General features: G+C 43.5%; 3 protein-coding genes across 3 annotated transcripts; 1 reads left to right on the top strand and 2 right to left on the bottom strand.

Moving 5' to 3' along the window:
* Positions 1-257: 257 nt before the first annotated feature.
* prdx3 (peroxiredoxin 3) lies at positions 258-5,146 on the top strand. Its single transcript, XM_075475135.1, has 7 exons — positions 258-408; positions 2,414-2,525; positions 3,082-3,223; positions 3,385-3,520; positions 3,672-3,775; positions 4,005-4,170; positions 4,992-5,146. Exons 1-7 carry the CDS (start codon positions 373-375, stop codon positions 5,040-5,042), a joined length of 747 nt encoding a protein of 248 aa, XP_075331250.1. The 5' UTR covers positions 258-372; the 3' UTR covers positions 5,043-5,146.
* A 213-nt stretch (positions 5,147-5,359) lies between these two features.
* Positions 5,360-17,475, bottom strand: tm9sf3 (transmembrane 9 superfamily member 3). Its single transcript, XM_075475110.1, has 15 exons — positions 17,272-17,475; positions 16,113-16,308; positions 15,820-15,942; positions 13,431-13,591; positions 13,245-13,322; positions 10,981-11,112; positions 10,719-10,885; positions 10,276-10,370; positions 10,037-10,167; positions 9,418-9,557; positions 8,858-8,926; positions 8,623-8,769; positions 8,402-8,485; positions 8,209-8,285; positions 5,360-6,998 (listed from the first exon to the last, which is right to left on the bottom strand). The coding sequence occupies exons 1-15, from the start codon at positions 17,362-17,364 to the stop codon at positions 6,931-6,933; spliced, it is 1,761 nt and encodes a 586-aa protein (XP_075331225.1). The 5' UTR covers positions 17,365-17,475; the 3' UTR covers positions 5,360-6,930.
* A 1,218-nt stretch (positions 17,476-18,693) lies between these two features.
* LOC142389891 (lysophosphatidylserine lipase ABHD12-like) lies at positions 18,694-25,102 on the bottom strand. Its single transcript, XM_075475123.1, has 13 exons — positions 24,900-25,102; positions 21,140-21,255; positions 20,936-21,041; positions 20,696-20,815; positions 20,546-20,576; positions 20,402-20,447; positions 20,053-20,182; positions 19,789-19,826; positions 19,597-19,676; positions 19,416-19,498; positions 19,252-19,330; positions 19,025-19,146; positions 18,694-18,941 (listed from the first exon to the last, which is right to left on the bottom strand). The coding sequence occupies exons 1-13, from the start codon at positions 24,989-24,991 to the stop codon at positions 18,920-18,922; spliced, it is 1,065 nt and encodes a 354-aa protein (XP_075331238.1). The 5' UTR covers positions 24,992-25,102; the 3' UTR covers positions 18,694-18,919.
* Positions 25,103-26,314: the final 1,212 nt, after the last annotated feature.

The following is a 26,314-nucleotide window of genomic DNA, read 5'->3' as shown; positions in this document are numbered from 1 at the left end:
GGGATGGATGGATGTGGGTGGATCCTAGCATCTGTTACAAGAGCTAATAAAGTTCAAAAGAATGCCACTAAGGGCACCTTGTGAGCCCAGCTCTGCGTTTTACGGGACGCTTGAAGTTTCAGTCGACATATTTCCACACTATCAGGAGGAGCCCCTGAAGGTAACATGACTGACATTGCCGCTTCTCTTAAGTTGAAGGAAATAGTTAAATGCAATTTCCGTTTACCACTGTTTTTTAGCTGTAATGTTTGAATATATAATATCACCCCAATGAGTAAGTTCTTCTTCTCTTTTTTTGAAAATACAGGTTTGTATCTTGCACGTGCGTAAACGACCTGTTCAGACCGGCCCCCTTCCGTGACATAATCCAAAATGGCAGCCACCATTGGAAATCTACTCAGGACCTCTGTAAGTGCAACTTCATACAATAACACTTCAGACTAGCCAGCCGCAGTGTTTCACCTCAGTTCAGAGCTGACGAGTCAGTACCGAACAGGCGTCGGCAGCGTGTGTAGATGAATAATTCTTCCTCTCAGTGAGGCGCCGTCATGTCGTGTTTGTGTCGCACATTTAAACCTGGCCACCAACTCAGGTCAGTGCTGTCATTGAAAATACTTGTATGTATAAAAGTATTTTTTATTTTTTTTACCAGAGGGGAATAAAATGCCTTTAGGTAAACAAAACAAAACGAAATCCTCGAATAACTTAACGTTATGCGTTGTATTTTGTACTTAGTAACGTTCCTCTGACGTAGTTAATGCGTCCGCTGCTGGCACAGAAAGGTTTAAGAAGGTTATTTTCTGGAAGGATGTAGGCCTACTGTTTGGTATAAGAACAGCCAAATCAAAAGTGATGTATTGTACCTGATTAACCTTTTGATTATACTTTCTATATTCATTGTTGCAAGTACTCAGGGAAGAAGCCAGGCTTTATAGCATTTTATAATGCATTTAAACAGTACATCCTTTCAATCAAGAACTCAAAGAAACCCAACGCCATAAGAACTATCGAAACATGTTCCTCATTGAAGATAATTGATCAACCCTGAACCCCCCTGGCAACTCAGAAAGCATACTCTCTCTTCTTCTTTCCTCTCTCTTATTGCCTATATTGATATAAGCACTTGTATATTGAGAATTCACGTTTTGTATTGCAATGTAGATTGTTGTTGTTGTAACATTGTGGTTTTCAATAAAGAAATTTAATTTTTTTTATCTGCTGTGTATGAAAGTCGCGCACGTTTCGTACGGAAGCCCAATGCGGCGCGCGCTAGCAGCACGAGCCCAGGTGTCATCAATCCTAATCAGACATCTTCTGAAAGTACACTGCGCAGTTGACACGCTTCACGCGCAGGTGGTTCGCTTCAATCATCTTTTTTTATGCAGAAGATGCATTTAACTCATGTCATATTTCTACAGTTGGAACGAGCAACTCTTTTGGCTTGAACATGATCCTGGGAATAGACTAACCCAGTGTTTCTCAATCCCGGTCCTCCAGTACCACTGCCCTGCATGTTTTCCATGTTTCCCTCCTCCAGCACACATGATTCAAATGAATGGCTCCTGATCAGGCCACTGCACTGAGTTGATCATGTGAATCAGGTGTGCTGGAGGAGGGAAACATGGAAAACATGCAGGGCAGAGGTACTGGAGGACCGGGATTGAGAAACACTGGACTAACCCATTCATTTTTAAGCTGCGGCGGACAGCATCGTTATTATCACTAAGTGACGCCTGAGCTTCTGCTGCTCTGAGGAGACCAATTGGATTTGTTTGCGAGCACCAGGAACTTTCCACATTCGAGAACACAAATCCCCCCCTCCCCAGAAGTTCTGTAAGATATCGTGCACTCTTTGTCACCGTGTCCTTGTCAGTCCTCTGATGCCACCGGCGGGTAATGGTGTCCCAGCAGGTGTTCTGCTCCTGGCAGCAGATGTACAACACTCGCTGTGTTCTCACTGTTTGGGCCTTGGCTGGCTGTTGAGCACATGGGGAGCAGAAGCAGTTTGTTTCCCCCCCTGTCGGAAACGCCCTTTGATATCTCGACCTAACAAGTTTTTCAGTGGAGAAAGGAAGACGCTTTGATACCCGATGGTGTTGCATGCTGGCATGACAGCCGCCCACTGCAAGTAGTTGATGCTTCAGTTGAAGTGTTATTGTGAATGTCTGAAAGTATTCTACTGCTTTTTCTTTTTTCTGTTAGGCTCCCATTATTTATTACTATTCTATAAAAGCGGTTGCTTCAACAAATATCTATCTATCTATCTATGCTGCAAACGCCTATGTGTGTATATCAGTGAGCTAAAACTGTGGAAGATTTTCTTCTATAGTGAACGTTTCTAAGTCTTTCCAACCGAAATGTCACGGGATCTTATTCACGTTGAATTAATAAGCCTCGTTTTCTTTCCTCTTAGGCGCGGGTTGCAGCAGGTGGGCTCAAAGTTACAGCAGCCTGTCAACACGGAGCCCGCGGGGCCACGAGGGCCCTATCCGCCCCGGTGCTTCAGAGATCCTGTTTCTCCACCAGTACGTACTGGACCGCCATCGTTTGATGAAACTGGGCAGAGTGCCTTTGGTGCTACAAAGCGCCGTTTATATTCGGGGACGGAAAAAATAACTCAACCCAACTCATTTTCCGACCGGTTAAACTACGTCTTATGTTGTAAACGTTGGACCGAGTTTTCAGTGAAGGAAATGTAGTTTAATGAGTAGTAAAATAATTACATGTAATATGTAAATTCTGAATATTTCAGTTGTCTCTTGATATGAATAGTTGACGCTTTATGGCAGATCTCGTGTTTGCTTGTTAGAATGTGAGTTAAGTCAACAGTTTTAACAGGATATTTTTCACATGACATCACAGTTTGGTTTTCTGAAGTTATTAATATTCATTTGGTGTCATTCCTTGCTTTTTCTCCTCATGCCAAACACGAGATTATACAGGACACCACTGCTTTACAAAACGCGCATCTTCCACTAACACAAACTGACAAAGTATAAAAGAGGGAGGAGAGGGGGGACCGTGGCGTGTCTGCAACCACCCTGCTAAATGGGTAAAAAGTGTTTGATTTGTGTTTATCAGGCACTTCCAGATGGGCCCCCGCCGTCACTCAGCCTGCTCCCGCCTTTAAAGCTACAGCTGTCCACAATGGGGAGTTCAAGGAGATGAGTCTGGCTGATTTCCAGGGCAAATACCTGGTCCTTTTCTTCTACCCGCTGGACTTGTGAGTATTCATGAGGAAAACGATTGTCAGGCGAGCATGAAGAGATAAAGTCAAGATGTTCTTTAACGCCGGCTCCTCATCAGAAAATAACCACAGTGCAGATTGTCGACGAGAATGTCAATTTTTTTTAAAAATTTTTCCCCCCGTTTGCTGCGCTGCAGCACGTTTGTGTGCCCAACAGAGATAATCTCATTCAGCGACAAGGCCAGCGAGTTTCACGACATTAACTGCGAGGTGGTGGGAGTGTCTGTGGATTCTCACTTCACCCACCTGGCATGGATCAACACGCCCCGAAAGGTACGCACGCACATGTGAAAGTGACTCGGTATCAAACAGTTCATTAGTCTACTAATCCCCCCCATTTAGTATTTGAAGTAAGACTTGAAGCACAAAAATGATGTAAAACTGCTCCATAAGTAGCATTTGTGTTCTTTCATGTGTTTGTCAGACTGGAGGTTTGGGCAACATTCACATCCCATTACTGTCGGACCTCAACAAGCAGATCTCCAGAGACTACGGAGTCCTGCTGGAGAGTCCGGGCATCGCACTGAGGTGATCTGCAAAGATCAGTACTTTACACAGTTTACAGATGTATGATTTTAACAGAGAAGACCATCCACTGTGCTGTTTCATGCCCCGCAGTAATGTTTGTTCAGAACACGCCAGCACGTTTTGGACACTTCCTACATGATACTCGTTTCTGTTGATTTACTGTTTTGCAGGAAAGCTCATTCAATATTTTCCAGGCACATGTGTTATGTGTTTTGATATCGTCCCTCAGGGGATTGTTCATCATTGATCCGAATGGCGTGGTGAGGCACATGAGTGTGAACGACCTGCCAGTAGGCCGTTGCGTAGAGGAGACCCTTCGTTTGGTGAGGGCCTTCCAGTTTGTAGAGAGTCACGGAGAGGTGTGTCCGGCCAGCTGGACCCCCGACTCCCCAACAGTGAGTAGCTTAGGACACTACGCCTGCTTTGATGATACGTTTTCACAGATTTATGATTTCAGTTTACGCAGGACAGCTCTACCAGTCACACAATATCGAACATGAAATACCTTATACTTCAACTTATGAAATTCAAATATAAAGTATAACTGTATGAGATGTCAACACATTCCTTTAGGTGTTTAAAAAGGAACATGTTCTTATTTATTGTTAACAAACAAGCTTTTAATTGTTTTCTCTGCAGTCATACAGAAAACCTGCTGGAATAGTTGGCATTATTCTGTGTATATGACTAATTCCTGGTATTCCTAATGTATTCATTGAAAGTGCTGATCTGTGGATGTCAGAATAAGGATGAAAACTTCTTAAGTCATAAAATGCGTCGTCATATAGTTCTTCAAGCTTTTAATTGAGAGGAACAGTTCAGCTGCACGTAATAAAGTGCACAGCAAATCATTTCCTTCTCACTTGCAACTTGGCCTGTTTGCAAAGATCTTTCTGAATATGTGACTACATCAGAAAAACGTATCACCATAAGACGGCCACAGTTCGGATGTTCCAGCTCAGAGTTTATGGAGAAACAAAAATCATTGACTGACTCGTCAGTTAATTACAAGCTGTTGATTTTTCTTGATATAGTACTCCTGGTTATTTCCCTGACAAGCTTTCATAAAGACCTGATCCTCTTGAGCCCAAAAGAAAAATGTGTCAAGAAAAAGAATAAACTCCTTCAATAGGGATTTATCATCTTTTGGCCAAAAAAACCTAACTGTACAGCGGGAGAGCTTCATTTAAGTTGACCTCGTCTTTGTGCTTTTCAGATCAAACCGACTCCAGAAGGATCCAAAGAGTACTTTGAAACAGTCAACTGAAAGGGTCACAACCCTCTGAGCTGAGTACAAATCTAAAGGTTTACAGTTCAACATGTACTGAGAGCTGAATACACCAATAAAAATGGATTCATTAACAACTCCTAGCTTAACGTGTCAGTCTAAGTTGTGCTGCTGTTCAACCAGGATTCAGACGGACTCACCAAAGCATCGTTTTTCATTCACGGCTCTTACTTTCCTGACTGACTAACTCGGCTTCTTTATGAGCATGCGCTTGTAATCCTTCAGTCCAATAACAATCGTGTACATTTATACTAATCGATGTTCACTTCCAAATTAAAACCACACCTAATAACCCCTGTACATAAACATGTTTATTTTCTCTTTTTACAGCAAGTTAATATGCAGGTTCAAAATGTCTCATTAGACATCGGTACACAACATGAGGTGCCAAAATCAACTTCTGTGGGGGAGAACTGGAAATTAGAAAAAGGCATTGCCACTTCTCATACAAGTAGGGTACATACTGTATTTACACAAAATGGGGAGAAAAGAAGCATTTGAAACACACTGCAGCACTGTGTGTGGTTATGAAAACATCTAGTTTTAGGTGTACATAAAGTTAATTTTGTACAGTATGTTTGCAGAGACAGCGCAACCGCCTCGTTCCCTCCGACATTCAAACGATGTTTGGGGTTAGGCAACAGAACATGAGGGGAAATGGCTTACCAGAAGATGTAGAGCCTTTTAAAGCTTTAAATAATGTCAAGTAAAAATAAAGAGCGCCCATAACCAGGTTTGTAAGTTTATCAAAATGTACCTTTTTACATTTTGAGACGGAAGATGAGGAAGTGACAGAAAAGCAAAAAAGAAAAAGGACTGAAGTGGAATTCGACGGTGTGGTGAAAACTTCATGCAACATCAGGCAAGATGAAACAGCCCCACCCCAAGCACCAAACAATAACTTTTATTTCCTTTTTTCTGTTTTTAACTGAAGGACTCAAAAGAAGGGAAAACAAAAAAAAAAAACCCTGTAGTAAATCTGTACAACGAAAATACATTTGGGATCTACATCTAAAGGTACATTATTAAGGTTATATACACTCACCCCATCCATATATTATCTTTACAAGTAGACTTCATTCAAACCCAAACATTAAGAAAACAGGACCAAACTGGGAAATGGGATCACACCAAACATCCATTTAAAAATCTGTTCTTACTGTACCTCAACTGCTCATCAGTCCCTTTGCTCTGCTCTGTACAGTAAACTACAGCAGGACTAAAATCTCATTGACTGGATGGACTGCTACTGTAACAAGGAATTAAGAATCGTCAAAACGGGGGGAATGATTATCGCGCGACGACAGTGTCGATGTCATCTCCTTCCGGTTGAAGTGAATGGGAGCAAACTACTGTACTGTGTGGTAACAAATATTTTGAGTGACGGCAGGAATACAAAATAGAAATAAAGTCAGAAGACGGACACAAACCCAGCTCACCAATATTCTGACACAACAGAACAAAGGCTTTCCGTACACGTCGGCCTCTTCACTGAAGAGAGCTACACCACTCAGTCAATATACATTATATTCTCTGGTCTCAGGTGGGACTGGGTTGGGAAGGAAGGAGAAAAAGAAAAAAGAAAGAAGTCGTGTCAGCCTTAAACATTCGCCCCAACGTTTGCTTGAGAGCAACTGATAAAAACAGAACCTGGTGTTTGATATCTCTTCCGACGACGACTTCTTGTTCACTTTGAGCTGCGGCGTTTAAATTCATTCAGAAAATGGAAAAAAACTACATTGTACAAAGTGAGATTCTCGCAATCTCTTTGCAAGAAAAAAAAAGGTAATAAAGAATGACTTGTGCCCACCGTCTTTCAGTACACACGTAGGCAAATCCATTAACATCCCTGTTTTTACTTTGCTTCTTAGTCGATTTTCACATTTGTGTAGATCTTCCTCACGAAGGCACTTGTTCCCATGTATCCAACAGCACCTGGAAAGTATAAACATTAGGTGAGTTTCTTTAGAATCGGACAGCAGAAAGGCAGATCTGTCGCAGGAAAAAATGATTCCTGCAGAGGGTATCTAATGAAAAAGCACATTTTAATGCAACAAAACGAGCAGTCGGTCAGTCGACCCAGAAGGCGCCTAAAGTTACAACCAGAGCTCAGCGGAAGCGCTTTAAGGGGCGTCAGCTGTGGCTTATTGCTCTTTTAATTGAAAAATGAGTTCAGCTCGCAGCTGCAGAAGGAGAAAAAAAAACAACACTTTACAGCACTTACAGGGATATCTCGTATATTTTTCTGATTGGGTGTGTAAAGGTGCTCATGAGCTGTCAGAGAGCTCTCAGTTTGGAGAATCTGGACCTGAGCTAACAGCTACTCACAAGACGGACAGACGCACCAGAGCACAGCTTTACCGTCTATAACAACTCGATCCTCAAAAATGTCAGAGTTCAAGTAAAAGCTAAATAAAGTTCATTTTTACGTCAGTTATTTTCTTCAGCTGCTCCGTCCCTTCACACACAATCACAGCCCAACTTATTCAGCCATCGTTTACAACACAGATCTCCTTCTCTTTGGACATTAGGGCACGTTACTAAAAGCGACACGGTGTAAAACTGGCTTTGAGCTACAAGTTGTTTTAGATAAGATAAATGTTTCTTTGCTGCCCCTCCAATCTGAGAGCCCTCGGCTGTCTCCTGAATGCGACAGACCGCTGATTTACCCGAGTTTCCCACCAATAAACAAACCTAAATGTTACCGTCTCAAACATTTTCTGAACGACTTTTTCAAATATTTTAAAAACACGAACAGAGCTGAAAATGAGCTCCTGAGCAGAAGCAAAATGTCACCAGATGAGGAATCTGAGAGAATAGCTTACTTTTGCAAGCCACTGCATTTTACTTTCTAAAACCCAAATATGTGACCTGTTCCTGCAAAATGAGTCACAGTGACCCAAATGTCAAAATTGAGATTTTGGTATCAAAAGAAAGGAATGGAAATAAGCTTTAAAATGATACCATAGGCAAAGTCATACGTTGGATGGTTTTCAAAATATGGCCATTTGATTTATGATCTTCCACTTCGCCAGAGCGGGTCACATATGGAGTTTCGGTAAGCCAAAACTTATTAGCTTGTCAGAAGTTTCTTCATTTCAAGATAATTCTTGAGTTTCTAAATGAAAGCGGGCTCAGAACTCACCACACATGATTCCGAGTGCAGTGCTGAACACTGCCATGTAGCCAAAGTAGAAGGACGTCTGAAACAGCCCGTACATCCTGAAGTACAGAGGGACAAAACAACATGTGGGAGCTGCACTTCATCGTTCTGAACATCCTTTTCCAAATCTATGGATTTTTGGCATTTCATGGGGATAATAAAGGCCACCACTCACTTGGTTTTGAAGAAGTAGTAGTAAAAGGAGTACATGTAAACGTAAACAGCAGTGGATGCGGCAGAGAGGAAGCTTGTCCACTGCCTGGAGAGAAGACAAGAAGCAACTGAGCTCAGCCCAAACTCATCTATACTCTACAGAGAGAATCTAAACGGTGGGACGACAATCCATTTACTGTATGAGGGAGTTGTCAGAGATCTGTGCAGGACGAGTATGCTTACCATCTGTAGTCCTCAGCGTTGAGCAGGAAGTATGTACACACGATAGTGACACACACAGTCACAATGCAAAGGATCACCAGGACGAGCATCATGAAGCCGTACACGTAGTAGATTTTATAGGCCCAAAAGGATGTGAAGATGAAGTACCTGACAGAGGAGAGCAGAAAACAGGTTGCTATGACTGCCCTGCTCATGTTCCAACACAGAGACCTTCAGGATCACTGAATACACTTACATTTCAATGAAAATGGAGCCAAACGGCAGGATTCCCCCGAGACACACGATGACAGCCGGCTCCATGAACCTGCGAGACAGGATTCAACATGCTGATGTGATCAGATTTCTCTGAGTGTTCATGCCAGATTCCCCCTCCAGGGGTGATATGTGACTTATTGTTTTAAGTGAAGGAAAAGGGAAAAATGGGCACCCAAGACATTCAAGCTTAGTCAGACGGTGGCCTCAAGACACGGCTACCTTTTCCATTTGACAGCCGTGCCATTTCCCATAAACTAAAAGAGTTTGTGCTGACAGCTAAATCATTTTATATCTCAAACCCCATGTCTGACATTTAAAGCGGGACCATGTACTGCCCTCTAATCAGTCTATGTAAACATCTTTATGATGAAGGATGACTTGAAAAGAAAAGGATTGTTCAAGCTGTAGTGTGAATGTGTGTTGACAGTGTCATTTAGCTGCCTGAGCTCTGGCTCAGTGCCACAAAAGAAAAATTCCTAAAAGCTCGACTGCCTTGATAAAAAGGCCAACGCGACCCCGTCAGCGTCACTCCACACCCACCATTTCTTCTCAGGGATCGGTCGCGGCACGGCGTTCACCCGGCAGGGGAAGTTGGGCTGACCAGATAGATTTCTTCCCAAAATTGTTCCCACGAGGTTCAGCGGCAGAATGACGAAGAAGCAGATGCAGCAGACAGCAACCTGCAAGAGGACGCAAAGTTACTCATTCATCAGCCTGAGGTGTTTCTGGGCTTTTTGCCTAACTAACTATCTCTATCTATCCATTTATACATTTAGAACTGAAAAACAACTCAAGTGGAAAGTATTCCCCCCCCCCCCCCCCCCCCCCCAAATTTAAGACCACGCTACTCGGCTCATAAACATCTGGCACCGACTGCAGAGGTAAACTCAACATACCCGAAACACTGCACTGCGTTCTGGATGCCGGTGCCACGAAAGGTCATGTGACGCGTTTAATATGGTTCAACAGATGAAGCAAAGGATAAATGAGTTCACTCAGCAGCTCGAACGCTGGCCTCCTTACTTCACCTGCCCGTCTCCTGCATGAGTGACCGCACTACGCCACATCACAGGCACCCAGACAAACAGAAAGCTGTTGACTTAGAGGACTTCTTTCTTTACACTGTTTTTAAGAGAGGTGTCGCAGGGTTAAAACCAACCATGGTGCCGAATGGGATGGCTCTGGAGGCGTGGTAGTAGATAGCGATGAAGTTGATGAAGAAAGCGGTCCCGCACACCATGGCTGGGATCAGAAAGGCCCCGATGAACATTTGTTTAATCCATCTCCTGCCTGTATTGTTCAACAAAAAGCCACATGGGAGATTGAATGGCTTTTTAAAGGAAACAGCACACCAAATGACTGTGTCCAACAATGCATCGCATTAAGGCTTTTTATTACCTCCTTGTTTTGCATACAAGCTTCCCCCAAAGTAACCGTTAACAGGAGAAGTTGCAGCATACACAAAAATGGCTGTGCTCAGCATGGATCCTCTCCTGTAGGGAACAGAACACTACGAGTCAAGAACTGCCAAGACAATTCGTCTCAATCTTTGAGCTTTATTCCTGTTGAAAGTGACATTTATATATAAAAAAAGAATTCTCTTGGTTTCTCTACGCTGTTTCAGAGGAGAAATGGAGAGCCTTCCCTCACAAAAAGCTATAGATTGTAGCCAAAAAGAGGATTAGCATGCCCGAAAACTCAGATGGGGGGATTTTTTTCTGATGGGTTATTGACTTGTTTTTAGCTAAATGGTAAAACACATTACTTTAGCTGAGTGAGGATTAAACAGAAGTCAAATTAAAACCCAAACCCCACAACACGTCCTGGAGCCAAACACTCACTCTGTGTACAGATCCTCCACCATCGCCACGATGATGACGATGAAGGACACAGAGAAGATCTGGCAGCCCGAGCCGATGAGGGAGGAGAAGATCAGCGGATGGCTTGATGGTCTAAACACGTCTCCATGCACCTGCTTCCACCCGTACTCGTCTCCCAGGTCTCTGTCCTGTTTGTACGCAGCCAGCAAAAAGTTAAATAAGACAAACCCCACGATCCACTAATACTCAAAGGAAATAAGGTGTTCGTTCAATTTAAACTCACCATGTCGTCCATCTCCTCCTCTTTGCTGTATCTGGCATAATCCTTTCTCAGAGTTCTCATCAGAATCATGGACACGAGACCCACCAAGAAAATGACCATCATGAAGGAGTTGAAGATAGAGAACCAATGAATCTAGAAAATAAATATTCAGATTAGGACTGGGTAAAAAAATAAAAATAAAAAATAAATCTATTCAATCGATTTTGGATCAATTTCATTTTAAATTTTGCAAAAGCGATTTGTAGGGCATGGGATCGATTATTTTATTTTATTTTTTCAAGAAGTTAACCCCAGTAGTCTCGTGCGTGATGCAACAGTGGCGCGTTTACGTCCGCTTGTCATTCAAGCGCACAAGCTTGCAAGATGGCCGACGCAGGTAAAACTCCGCTCAGCAAGCCACCCCAACTTAAGTATGAGGTCTGGAACCATTTCGGATTTTAAAAAAACAAAGGACAAAGAGCTGGATAAAACCAAAGTGGTTTGCAAGATCTGCGAAGCGGAGTCAGTTATTGTCGAAATACTCCAAACCTCAGAAACCACTTGACAAGGTATCACACTACACTAACATTAGCTTCCGCCAACAAGCCGTCCGGGGCAAAACAAAAGAAACTGAGGGAATCACTAACATTACCAGCCGATTCTCCGCGGGCCAGAAAGATAACAGAGGCCATTGCAACTTTAGTCTGCAAAGATTTACGCCCGTACTCTGTAGTGGAAAACGAAGGCTTCAAGCGGCTCGTTCGTGTGCTCGATCCACACTACGTTATGGTGCACCGTAAACATCTGACTGATGAGTGCATATCCACTGTTGGCTCGCCTGGCCCAGGGACCGGTATTGCATCGGAGATATCAACTGCGGGTGATATTGCAAAAAAGGAGCTGCCTAACCCCAGATCACATCAATGAGCTCCTTTTCCTGCACAAGAATCTCACATTTATCAAGTTAGAAAAAAGTCACAATAACAGGACTTGACTTTAGATAGTTTAAGTTTACTTTTAGTTTTGTTACCATTATTATTATTATTATTATTATAATTTTTGCACATTAAGAAACAATGCCTTAAAGGTAGGGTAGGAGATCCTGGGTTTTGAGTCCAGCGAAGCTGCATTTTGAAAATACACAGGTAAAAAGTCCCAACCCTTTTCTCCACTTTCCCCCCTAAGGCACGCCTCTAGAGTACATGAACGCGCACGAGCACGAAGGTGCACGAGCGCTGTTCTGACAGCAAGCATCGATCGTTGCCGTATTTAGTATTTAGTTTATGCTAACTATACGTTTAATAATGCTAGGTGCTAGCCAAGCAGGCTCTAGTTTAGCTTCCTGCCAAGCTTCGTTCACGGAGCAGGGTACGCGCACAGGGAGAAGGAGGGGGAGGGAGGAGCAGATTGCAGTTTGATAGACGGCATCAGAATCCAATCATTGTGAACGGTCCGTTCAGTATGATTGGATACTGTTTTTCCTAGATTGTACGTTCTAGAGGCCACTAAAACTTTTCATATTTGTGTCAAAACTTTTAATTAATTGGTTGCAATGGGGGTGTGAAGAGTATTTCAAGCAATATGTAAAAAAATGTTCCAGAAAAAGATCCCCTACCCTGCCTTTAATGCAAATTTGCAGTGATGGAATGTTGTAGTTCAAGTACACTTTCACTTGCAATTCCTTTTATAATTTTAAAATACCACTTTTGAGACAGTTGTGTTGAAGTTTAAACTGTCCAATTCACAAGTTTGCACTTAAAACCTGTTGTTTATGGTGAAAATAATAGATAAAATAAAATACATTTGTATTTTGTAAAATAGTTGAGCCATTTTCATTATTTAAGAGCAGATTGAATCGTGATTAATCGATTCAGGACCTTATGAATCGAAATCGAATCGATATAGGAAATTGGCCACGATACCCAGCCCTAATTCAGATCGTCACCTCTTTTATTTAAGCACAATGTAATTTATAGCAAAACTTGAATAAATATAATAACTTGTGTATCGAGGTGGAAATGTTCATCAAGCTATTTTGAAGGCATTTATGTTCCACAAATAGTAGTTTAACAGAACTCCTTCCTTCACTGTGCACGTCTGGACAGAGAAAAACAAACTCTTCCTTCATTGAGTGTAGCAGCCTTTTAAAGTCTAATTTTAAAAAAAACAAACAAACAAAAAAAAGCTGCAGCATACTTGATCTGCCACGGTGCGAGGCTCAACTTGTACCTTTTAAAGCACGCTGCATGAACAAAGGTGACGTGTTCATTATGTCCAGTACTCACCCTGTGCTGAAAGAAGGATGGATCGAGGTACTTATCAAATCTGTCCTCGAACTTTACGTCTGACCTCTTCCATTTCACCTGTTGGGGGGGGGGGTTTGCATATATACGTACATATGAATAAATATATATCTAAAATAAATGTTTTCACATCAACCACAACGACAAAGGAACAAACACTGTACTCACAGAATAGGACATCTGAATTTTTGTGTTGGGCACAAGCTTAACTTTGCCTTCACTGGTCAGGTTTACGTCAACGATTCTATTGCCATTGTAGCCGATCTCCAGCTTCTTATATGTCCACAGGTAGTGTTCTTCTCCATTTTCATCCGCCTCACCAACAATACCTTAAAAGCGAAATAAAAAAAATATATATATCTGGTATTTACGTAGAAGGTCAAATGGCCTTTAGTTACATGCATATACCAGTCAGAGTGTGTAAATCCAAATAAAGCTAACCCGTTCATTTGGCAGCAGTACAATCTGTGCTAATCTGCTCAATCAAGTTTACATTGATGCAAAACAATCGCTGTTAATGAGCTCCAAACTGGCGTCACTTTATGTCAGGTTTGTAATGTTTAACTGTCTGTTCAACCACTTCATGCATTACATGACGTTGATAAACAATTTAAAAAAAGCCAGGGGGGGTACCTCTCATCTCTACAGGGGTCAGTATGCTGTGGTAAGTGTTGCTGTATGCAAGCGTCCCGCCGAAGAAGGTAATAACCTAAAAGTCTGTTATCTCGCTGGCAAAGCCAACAACTGGGTGCGTTTTTTTTGTCCGTCACAATCAAACCATTCACTTCACACAATTGAGTAAATATCTGCGCCCCACCCACTGCCGACAGCATCCGCCTGCACAGCTGTGTTTAAGCTGTTGTAAAATATCCAAGCAAATATGAGCGTGACCACAGAGATAACCCGGATGAGTGACAGAGCCTTTAATAATCGTGACTCATCGATATCCTTATAGAACGCTTCGTGGATCTCAAAAGCTATTTTCCACGTCGGCACGTACCAAAAGAGTTAAGTTGCAGGACTAGTGTCGTAAATAAATACTCCTTAAGCATAAATTCGGAGGGTCCAACAGGCTGCATCACAATTACATTTTAAAGTAGTGCTAAAACTTCACTGAGAAGTGGTTTCTTGGCAGCATAAACCACTAAACATGCATGACTTTGCTGTAAAAAATGACACGAGATATTGTGTTAGTCAATTAGGGCTGTCGCGGTGAGGGAATTCCCACCGCGGTGGCTCATAGCCGCTAAACAGCGCGGTATGCGGTGATATCGCATTTTTGTTCATTAGGCTATTTTCCACGACATGCAATGTTAGATGAAAATCGAGCGCATAATCCGGCTTTTTTCCCAGCGATTCTGACATTTCACTTTGCTTTGCCTGTCATTTACTCGCTCACAGACCAACATAGCGGAGATCAAGCAGCGCATACCCCAGTTCTGCAACATTGTTGCCAGTGCCACATGGCAAATATCAACATTGTTGCAGACCTGGGCACGTTTCTTTTAGTAATGACGGAGAAAAATCCGTCATCAGGGCAGCAGTTGAGCTCACGTGTCCGGGATACAGTTTTTTTTAACAGACTGCCGCCGACCAACCAACCCCGGCACATTTTTTAAACTTTTTTTTTTTTTTAATAGTTTCACCTACACAGTTTTGTTGAAATGATCAGGTATTTCCCTACAGCAAATGTGCACACACAGCTGTGGTTCTGTGGAAGCTAGTTTATTGTTGATATTAGACGGTCGCATTTACAACGTTAAAATGGATAATAAGGGAAGATTCAAAGCCATAAAGTGTCCGGACTAGGCAGAGGAGTAAAGCCGAGATAAAGGTAGGCCACTGCATTTTATTTTAACTTCTATTGCTACGACACTGAGTAGGCATATTCTTGTAATATCAGCTGCTGAGGGAGAATGAGACCACAACGAGTAGCATGCAGACGTGTGTGCGTGTGCTGTGCCTATATGTAAAGATGACGACAGAAACGCGGCACCTCGCTGTGTTAATGTGTTTCTCCTGCCTTGAGGGGAATATACAATGCATCATTATTACTGTGCTGGCTTTAAAAGTATCAGTTCTGTCAGTCGCTTTGTATCTACTGTGCAGTCTTAAAAACTCGTTCAGTTTCTCGAGTTGTTCTGCGCGTGCAAGCTTGCGTGCGGTGGGCGGTGGTGGCGGTGGCCTGGACACGCACCGCGGAGGTCCTCTCAGCACCGCGGTGATTGCATTTTGCGGTTATCGCGACAGCCCTATAGTCAATATAACAACTGCCACGCTGCTTTGTTTCACCTGAGGTGCTGAACTCAATGCCTTTTCCTTTTTTGTGAGATATCTAATACTTGTTATGATGAACCGTAATGAGGCTTCTCAGCTCACCAGGCCCACCCCGGAATAAGAACGGGTTTAATCTGTCCACCATTGAGATGAAGAGACCATTATACATGCCATTTGTTACATAAAAATCAGACAAAAACAAAAAAACACTTAAAGACCAGACCAGTTTGAACACAAACCAAGTCCACATACCAAAAGGCAGAAAGGTAGCACCACTTACCCCAGATGGGCAGGTCGTCTATGTACATTTGGTACCAGTAGTGGTTCTTTATGGCATAAACAAAGGCATCCCGTTTGGCTTTGTCCAGCTCGATTTCGCAGTATGTCGACTGCAATACGTCATCTACAGAAATAACAAGACGCAACATTTTTTGGTTAATTTGGATGCAGGGAAAACATGAGGCGACTAAAACCAACCCAGACATCCAGAAGCAAGTTACAGGCATCACACACACGTGAATCCCACCCGATGCACGTGCTGAACAGGTGAAAGTCAGCGCAACAGTAAAATACCTTTGAATTTTATGTCCAGGCCGCTGAATTCCAGCTCCACTCCCTGCAGAGCCTCTCCGAGTGTTTCGTGGTAATGACTGATGGTCTTCTTAGAGCCCGCGCAAAAGGGCAAAGAGAAATACTTGTAGGTCTCCTGTCGGTTGTGGTAAGGCCCAACTGTGTTCATCCATAATACTACCTCCTCCTTGTCTTTATACTGAAAAGGGGGAAAACACGAGGACTCACAGTAAGTACTGCAGGAATACTGCACCTGTTTTCCTAGTTTGGCTGGTTTCAGATTCTAGGCTATTGAAATTCAACAGGACAGTAATAACCAACTTTAAACACATATCCATGGAAACAACGCAGCTCCAATGGGGATAAGAAAGGAAAGTGTACAGAAACTGTCACAGGTGTACCAAAACTGACTGAGTTTTATTTTTAAATTCCATTTGCTAAATTCAAATGCATACAAACCAATGAAAATATTATGCAGGTATCAATGCACGATGCACCTGTGCCGCAATAAAAAGCGATACGCCTCGTCTATGGTGGCTTACGTATCAAGGAAGTGAACGTGGGTGCTTTGTCCATAAACTCACTTCATAGCTTTAAACACCTTCAATATCTGTTTGTTGTGCGGAAGATAATACAGCCTTGTTAACCAATTTCAAAAGGAGAGAGGGGGGTGGGGGGTATCTGGGTTAAAAAAAAAATTAGAGCAGAATATATATCAAGGGAAGCCAATGTTTCCCCCTGTGTTTTATACAAAGTCGTTTAATACGTACGTCGAGTTTCTCTTTACCGGCTTCAATGCGAATAGCGCTTTTTTTTGTTCCGCTTAACAACTAACGCTAGCTAGCTGCTAACTTGAGAGCAGTTTCCGCCGGCGCTCAAGAAAGCTTTCGGGAAGACAAGTGTGGAAGACGTGCTAGCAAGCTAGCTAGCAAGCAAACGGTAGCCATAAGCCCACAGGCCGATAATTGGTGACATGTTACCGCGCTCACTGAACACACGTATCGGTGTATTGAGTCATGAACCCTGACATGTCTGGAAGTCTGTTTTCTGGGCTAGCAGCTAGCTATCACAGCTTCAGTTAGCAGGTTACACAGAGCACAAACGTCCATTATTTCCATGGCTCCCCCCTTTTTTTTCAGTCGGCCTCGCAAAACGCTCTTACCGTGTGGTCATGTTCATCCGCGTCGACAGGTAATAAAGAGCCCACTATGGCGAGAAAAGCCGCCGCTGCCACCTTCCACCTGGAAGACCCCATTATTTTTCGGTGAAAGTATGCAGAAAGATTGGGGGATGTTAGCTTCGCAGGGCTATCCCACCTTCTTCCTGGTTGTATGACAGAGGCAATTTTCAGTAATGCTCTCGTACGCAAATGGCGTAAGCGTCTCACGAGTCTCTCATCGCGCTCGCAGTGGATTGGCTGGGATGAGTCACGTGGTTGCCGGCCGCCTCTCAGCGTGGGAAGCGATGGCTTCAGCGGTGAATTCCGGAACTCTGTCGGCGCATCGTCCGCAGCCTTCAGCCACGTCATCCGACTGCTGGAGACTGGAGCTTCACCTTTGACAGAGCTGGTGCAGGACACCCAATCCCCGCACACCAAAACAAGCGAGGCAATTCACTGCTCCAGGACACTTACGAAGTTGTATTAAACACCTTTAAACTAGACTCAATAAACTCAAAGTTTTCCCGAGTATAATGCGGATTAGTTCTACCACAGGGTAATAGTAGATTACTATTTAAAAGACGTGGGGACATATCCTTCATTGCCAAACATATTTAATTAAAAGTTTCTTTTTTAATCTCTTCTCCATTTACCTATTTATAAATGCCCTTGCGCGTCCACACTGCTGTCTAATGACTACAGCTGCATAAACTGGAAACTGAATTTGAAATGTGAACATCTCGTGAAATGGCATGAACGTTTCAGTTTACTTCCCCTCCTCTTCCCCAACACTTGTAAAGCAATACTAGTTTTGCATCTGGTCAATTGAAGTTTGAATACAGGCGCTCCTGACAGCCATATACACCTCAGCCCAAGTAAATGCTGGGTGTTTCTATCCTGTAGGTGTTGTCTCTCATAAACGGAAGATTTCTCGGTGGCTCAATAAACTCTAAAAGTCAACTTCAAATAGTGCAAAGTTCAACCGGAGTTAATTCAGAGTTTTCTGGAGGAAAAGCGGTGTAATTTTGCCATATGAAAGGGTACATCACCATTATTATGTCCCCTATGAGGCCAATATGTCCAAGTGTGCTTACATCACACAAAAAGACTTGCGCTTAAACCCGCTGCTGCTTTTCGGAGGGTGTCACAGAACATATAGCAGCCAAACTGCAATGGCGTGAACTTTTTTTTTATTCTTTATCTTTTCATCTTATCTGAACGCTCAATATAATCTGTAACTGAGGTGTCAAAACTCAGGAAGTTCTAAAAAGATCGCAGTCAACCGAACATCTAAAGCCTTGGGTTGAAAGACTGATCCTCATGTCAAACATGAGATGAGTAACGTCGTTCTAATCACATTTCCAGTTCATTCTTGAAAAGAGAAAGAAAGGAAAGTAAATGACAACCTTAAACAATAACCAGAGATTTAGAAACAAAAGTTTTATCCACTGACTTGAAAAACAGAGATGAAAGACTTGAAGAAATCAAACATAAATATTCAGTAAAGTCATTCGACACCGCATTTAATGAAATTAGCTCGATCTTTTTCTTTCAAAATCAGTTATTTAGGCAACAAAAACGGAGCGGACGAGCAAACGTGATCGGCGTTCTCCCCGTCGAAGTGGTTTCCTCCTGAGGTCCCGTCCCGACTTCACAGCGACGACACAAACGTCCTGCGGAGAAGAAGGCGTCCGTTTTGTTTAAAAAACACATCAGATCGCTCATCAAAGCCAGCGTCCTCGCCAAGTCCACTCACTTTAAGACGCCCGGCATTTTCGGGTCTCGATACAAGCCGTTGTGCAGATATCCCAGAGACCCGTCAAACGTCACCAGCTGGACTCGATCCGTACCCTGGGCGCTGGCAGCTGCCTCATAGGTCTGAAGAATTTATTTATTTATTTAGAGGGAACAGTTAGAGGTGTCAACAAAAAAACGTGGGCTTATTTCACATGTATGAAGAGTAGCTGTGTGAGCGGGCCGCACCTGCCGAGCTATCTGAATGGGAACTAAGTGGTCGTCCTCGGAGTGCAGGAAAAGTATCGGGCTCCTCATTTTCTTCAAGCTGCAGGGAAACCGGAACACGTGAGGCCGTCGCACCATCAGCAAATCAAAGCTTCGCCTGATGCATCTGGTTACGTTTGTCTTACTTTTTCTCGCTGGGGAACACGACCTTATTTTCCGCCCATGGCTCTGGAAACAGGTAACCGATGCCTGGGTATTTCCAGTAATACTTTAAAAGAAAGAAAGCCAAAGTTGACAGAGTTATGAGTGGCGGCCACATTAAAGACATAAACCAAATGTAAGAACGTGATCGTCATGGGGTTTTACCCAAAGGAAAGGATGAAATGGTATGTGCTGCCGCTCCGAATTAAACGCACCCTCCAGGATCACACCGTCGAAGGAGGCGCCTGGAAAAGAAAAAAAGAAAAAAAAGGAAGAGGAAATAACTCTTCACATTGAGATGCTGGAACCGGGTCCTCTGATTTGTACGAGCCGGGTTTCACCGGCAGCAAAACTCGCCTCGCTCACGCAGCTTGACTGCAGCGTTGGTGGCCACCCTGCACAGAAACACAGAGCGACGGCTTCACTTTCGTCCAATGGGTTGCGCAGATGACACAGTTAAGTTGCCACGACTTGGCCCGCTTCCATTTCATTTGGAGTGCCTTTACACACACTTTGCAGACTGTTGCAATGCAGCGTTTGAAGGCTAAACATTCATGTATCAAAAGCCAAACTGCAACAAAGACAACAAAGAGTGTCAACAGACAGACTTTCTCAACTGACCCCGTGCCGAGAGAGTGTCCCCAGATGACGACCGGGCTGTCTCCACTGCGTGCTTTGACCCAGTCGTATAAGTAGAGGGCGTCCGTGGTCAGACCGGGTTCAGTCGGCTCTCCTGTGGAGTCTCCGAAACCTGCCGGAGTTTCTCACATCACCAGCTGCTCACTGACATGTTTTTCTTTTCACGGCCACAAGGTGGCAGTTCGCTCAAAGAAAATCCGGCACTCAAGGCTGACCTGGGGTTGAACCGTGTCTTTTGACGGCATCGCAGCACACAACATTTGTTTTGGAAATACATTAAAAAAAAAAGAGGGCTGTGCATCAGTGTGGAGGGAAGGAAGCAGTCACATACCTCTGTAGTCAGGCACCAGCACATGGTAACCAAGTGCACTCAATAACTGTGGACACATAATGCTTATTAGTTATCAGAAGAGCAAAGAACCAAAAAGAAACTCTGAGGTCCCTTCATTGAAAGCAGGTGGCTGTGATCACTCACTTTTGCCACGCCCACCCGGTGTGGCGCCGCCCTGTGGATATGATTAACAAGCACAAATGCCAAAAAAGTTCAAAGATGTCGAGCAGCGTGCAGCTTCTTCTCTCCTCAGAAACCAACTACAATCCAAAGAAATGCCTCCATCTGTCATACCTTGAGCCCGTGTTCCCATGAAGGTAAATGAAAACTGGACTTCCATCGCTCAGAGCGTTCTGGTACCACGCCAGCTCCCTCCCTTGTGCCTCTTTCCACCGACTCTCCGGGACAGTGAGCCTGACACGGTTTAAGACAACGCACCACTCAGAAATACAACCAACAGTTGGATCATTAAGAAGAGAAGCACCTCACCAGGCTTCTATGGTGAAAAAACACCAGGGCTTGATGTATACTGACCATACACCCAAGGAAATGCCTTCTTCTGGTGTTAAGTACATGTTGATGGTGTGATTAAGGGAGAAATCGGCAGGTCGGCTGAGATCCACAAAAAATGGCAGGCTGACTGCACACAGGAAAAGAACACGGGTGAAGTCTTTTTTTTCTGTTTGCAACCAGAGGACCTCACAGCACCTCGATGAGGCGGAAATGGCGCCCGCTTACCTCTGTGTTTGAAAACAAAGTGCTGAATTAAACCGGGGAGCGTCTTCAGGGTGACAGGCGCCAAAATGCAGATAACAAAGGCAGCCAACAAACCCCGTTTCAGCCAGCCCCGGGACCTGAAAACAGGGAGATAAAAAAAAAGCACCTGACGTCACACACTTCGGCCCATCGCTCCACACGCACCATCTCTAGTAAATAAACACCAAAGCCTGAAAAGTCGCCCCATCTCCACGTAACTCTATTACAGCAGATCGACAGGTGGGAGTAATAAGCGCCGTACACCCCCACTGATTCCCTTCTAAGTGAAAAGGCACTTGCTCTGCTGAGTTTAATGCCCTCTCTTGCTACTTTAAACACAGTGAGACAGATTCGATTGCTCCGCTAATGCGCCATCTCTCCACCGAATTTCACGGTGGCACTTTTTGCACGACGGCGGAAGAGGGACTGATAAATGGGCCGACAAATCGTGAAGCACTGCGAGGTCCGCGCTGGGCCAAGGCAAGGCATCTTTATTTGTATAGCGCATTTCATACCACAGGCCACTCAATGTGCTTTATATAAAGACAAGGCATTTAAAAGAACAGCATAAAGCAACATAAAAACAAGCAATTTAAAGAGAAAAAAAAATAGAATACAAATTAAAACAGTTAAAAGCAATCAAAGAAGAGGGGAAAAAGAAAGATATAAACTCAACCATACGCACAAGGAAAGAGAAATGTTTTTAACCTGGATGTAAAAGTGCTCACAGTTGGGGCTGATTTCAGTTCTGCTGGTAGTTTGTTCCAGTTGTGTGCAGCATAACAGCTAAAAGCTGCTTCACCGGGTCCAGTTTGAACTCTGGGCTCCACTATCTGAGTCAGCAGATCTCAGAGCTCTGCTGGGTTTATACTCTACCAGCATGTCATTCATGTATTCTGGACCTAAACCATTCTGTGATTTGTAGACGAGCAGCAGAACTTTAAAATCTATTCTGTATCTGACCGGGAGCCAATGTAAAGACTTGAGAACTGGGGTGATGTGATGTGATCTCTTTGTTGTGGTTAAAACTCGGGCTGCAGCTGTTTGAGACTCTTTTGGGGGAGTCCAGTCAGAAGACCGTTACAGTATGAAAACATGAATCAGCTTCTCCTGATCTGTTTGGGACATGAAACCCTTAATTCTGGATATGTTCTTAAGTTGATAAAAGGCTGATTTGGTGCCAAAGCAGCAGATGTACGTGAGAATATACGGTTGAGCCCACCGGCATGTGCAGCACAGAGCATGTGGTTACCGCTGCCGAAACATTAATGTGGAGGAGAGGAACCGAACGATCTGATTGAGACGGCAGGCTGACGCTGGAATAGGTCTCGAATCCCTGGAGGCGAGGGCCCGAAAAGAGAAAGCCTTCCGCAGGATAGCCAATTAATGGACAATACATCCCGACCCCCATTTCCATTAGCACTCTAATCAGCCAGAAGAGCCATTTTAGCTGAAGACTGATCTCCTCTCAGCTCGAGGGGTAACGTAAAGGAGGCAATTTATCCCACGAGCCAACAGGAGTTCACTCCCTCACGTTACAATTCACAAAGAAACGGCCAAATTTCATGATATAATGAAACGAGTGTGTCACATCAATTTGAGACCAGTGTTTTATCCCCGCTTTGTCATCATGAATCCAATCCAGCGGTAACACGGCGACATTAGAGACATTTCGGCACACTTCCACTCCCTGATGAGACTTCCAGGAGCCGCACATCCACGCGAGGACCCGACAGCAGGTGAGTGTTAGAAAAAGCAGCGTCCGCGAGAGGCCGGCTCTCTGAGGTGCACAGATGAGCCGAGGATCTCCAGCTTTTGAATAAAAATGTGTGGGGAAACCACCAAACTGTTTGAAAAGAACGCTCCTCAAAGACAGATTGGAAGGGATTTGCATATTTCTCCCTCAGCAGAGCGGAACATCATTAAACCGTTCGAGGAGTCTGGAGGAGTTTCGGTGCCTGAAGAGCAAGGCAGCGAGCGTGTGCAGGACACTCGCGGGACAAAAGACGAGAAGGACCATCCCGGCTGTTGGGCAGGAACAAGTCCAGAATCCAGGGTCTGTGGTGGTATGGGGCCGTCTCAGTGCTCATTCAGGCTTCCGCGGTGGCAGCACGAACGCAGAAGAAGAGCTCACTGAGACCTCAGAGCAACACGGGCACCTCGTCAAAAAAGCCCCCTCTGGAGCCCACTTGTACAACTGAAGAAAGAAAAAGAGAGGGAGAGATGGGGGATGTCCTCTCTAGTTTCACGCTGGAAAAGCTCATTTCTTAAGGTTCATTTGAGAAGGATGTCAGGCGTCAGGAAGCAGGAAAAGTTTGACCACCCCAACCTTTTTTTTTGGAATGGGCTGGATGCTGGAAAAGCAAAAACAGACTTTTACTTCAATTAAATGAAACCGACCTAAATTTTTTTTTTAAATTGTTAGTTTTTCTTTATTGTCCCGCTTTTAAATGAACTAAACCTTGTAAGACCATGACATTCGAGCATGTGAACGAGTAAGGAGGTTACTTTCAGACTATGCAAACAGCAGCGAGATGACAGGCTTCAGCTCTTCGCTGCTGGACTGTTTTTTATCCAAATAAACCTTTAGAGCCTCGTGACGATTAGCACTGAGGTACAGCCTTTACTCGTGATGGACAAGATAAAAACATTACATCAATGAGTAACCGGAAGGGGGTCAGTGGAGACCCCCCCACAGATGAACAGAACCGAGTCATCATATTACTCAACAGGTTTTCATTCAACCTCATGGTAATGGAGGGACATTTCTCATCCTTCCTGCCTAAAATGCAACTTTGTCTTAACATTTCATTTGAGTCAATCTGCTATTTAAACGCTTCTTTTTTCCCTTTCTTTTCTGTTAATATGGTCACGTGAACCTGCAATTACACTTGCGCTTTTGTTCAGAAGGATTAAATGAGCAACCCCCCCAGGGACCAACAACCAAATCATATTCAGGGGGGTCATACTCTGCAACAGGGGCGATTTTAGGATCTGGTCTTTAGGGGTGCCCAGCCCCCAGTGCTCACAGAGGCACATTATTTCTCTCTAATTGAGGCGAACTAGTACATTTATAAATTTTGGAGCCGTATTAGTTTTGCTTTGAGTAGTGTTTTCCCCTACAACATTCAATTTTGACCTCTTCATTTCAAAAGACTGTGGCTTGGACAGGGATAACAGAGAGCCTGAGACAAATATTGAAGATAACTCAACATTTATTTTGGAAGTAAAGAGTTAAAACAAAAACAAATGCTAGAAAATAAATAAAATTGTCACTAAAATAATGCATCCCTGAGCAAAAAAAAAAAAAGTGTTTTTGCATAATATAATATTTAAAAAATGTGCTGAGCCAGGGGGTGCCGAGCTGTCTCAAGGACGGTGGTGCCTTGGCACCACTAAAAATACCCTAGCCTCGCCCCTGCTTTGCAAGCTAGGGAAAACGAATGGGAACTTAAAATAAAGGAAATCCTAAAACTCCTATGTGCAACATGCATTTATTCTTGTGTAGTATTAACTCCTGCCACCACAGCGGAGACGCAACGAGATCCGAGTGTTCGTGAAGGTGTGACTGCAGTCTGATCAACTTTAGACTCACTATGAACACTATTTATCTAAAGTAAGAAAAACATGTCTGACTTGGAGCCTTTTGTACCACACCATCTAACAACAGACAGAACTGACGAGAGAATTTCTACAATCGAGCTAAAACCCGATTATGTGCTGGCTGCAGCACGCAACTTACTGCGTCACCTCCTTTTTCTGAGATTTGACGTTCCTCCGGGCGTCGCCTGCGTCGGAGGACGAACCGCTCGGTTTCACAGCTCTTTTCTTCATACTTTCACTGCGACGCTTCACGACATAAAATATAATTAGTTGTGAATGAGCTAAGTCTTTCGAGAAGCTGTGAGACTTTGACCAACTTTTTATCAAAATGCAAGTTTAATCGCTGGGGGGGCGGTTACGGGAGTTGTTAAGGTAGCACCACTACCTGCGGTTCACGAGACGAGGAAAACACATGTTACATCTGTAGCCACCTTAAATTGAGCACACGTTTTTGTCCTAATCTGACATCGACCTTTGAGCGGCGTATTTTCTGCGATTATCTTGAAAACAGTGTCTCCATTCTAATCCTGTTATACCTTTTATTGATGCAATACAATGTAGCTGGTCTCATGAAAGCAATTCAATTTATTATTGGCATTACAAGTCCATTCCAGACTTTATTGTTTGCCTTTCAAGTGGCCTTGACCGAAAGTTCTCGAGGCTTTCTGATGGTTTTTCAATGTTCTTTCTTTAGACATTGTCTGGATGGGAGTTTATTTTGCTCCTAAACCTGAATATACCTTTCGCTAATGATGGCAAAACGAGGCTTCATGAACCAATGAGGCTTTCCAGCCCAAAGGTTCGCCAAAAGGTTCATTACCCGAAGCCTCATTGAAACGGTCTCTCTAGTGACACCTGCTGTGCAAAAGGAATATATGACAGACAAAATTAACCCTGAGTTAGAGCATCCTGCAATATAAAATAAACAATTGTTGTCACTGTGTCTCAATGAAAATAAATGTGTGAAAACTGCATATATGGAAGTATTATTGAGTGCTATGGTGTTGATCACTCAAATTAAATATATCAATGATGTACACTGACTACAGTGCTTATGGAACTAAAGTGCCATGGGACCGGGAGTCAGGAATAAACTGCAACCGAGCAGTATGGGCAACAAGACAAATATAAGTTATTGGTTTTTATTTAAAGAAATGTGTGTCAATAACGTTGCGGTTTAATATGCCCAGAAGAAAAAAGAGCGACAACAACTACCGATAACTATGTTCTTCTCTCGAAAAAACACACCTGCACCGCGGGCTTTATAAGAAAAAAACCGCTACAGAGCGCAGTCAGAATACAGCAGCTCAGTCAGAAGAGCAGTGAAATACACGTGAGTCACTATTTGTCCTACTGTACTTTGTATTTTTTTTCATAATCATTTTTCATTTTCTCCCGTTCTAATCCAATGACTCGGGTCGCGGTGCTGATCTCCGCAATTTGAAGCCTTCAGTTCGTATTGATGATTAAAATGATTATTTTACAGTACAGTAGTTATTTGTAAAAAAAAATAAAGGTTACTACTTCACGGATTTCGCCTATCACGGGTTCTTT

The sequence above is a fragment of the Odontesthes bonariensis genome, chromosome 2 (assembly GCF_027942865.1).
Source record: "Odontesthes bonariensis isolate fOdoBon6 chromosome 2, fOdoBon6.hap1, whole genome shotgun sequence".
NCBI lineage: Eukaryota > Metazoa > Chordata > Actinopteri > Atheriniformes > Atherinopsidae > Odontesthes > Odontesthes bonariensis.
This window is presented reverse-complemented; position numbering and strand designations above follow the sequence as displayed.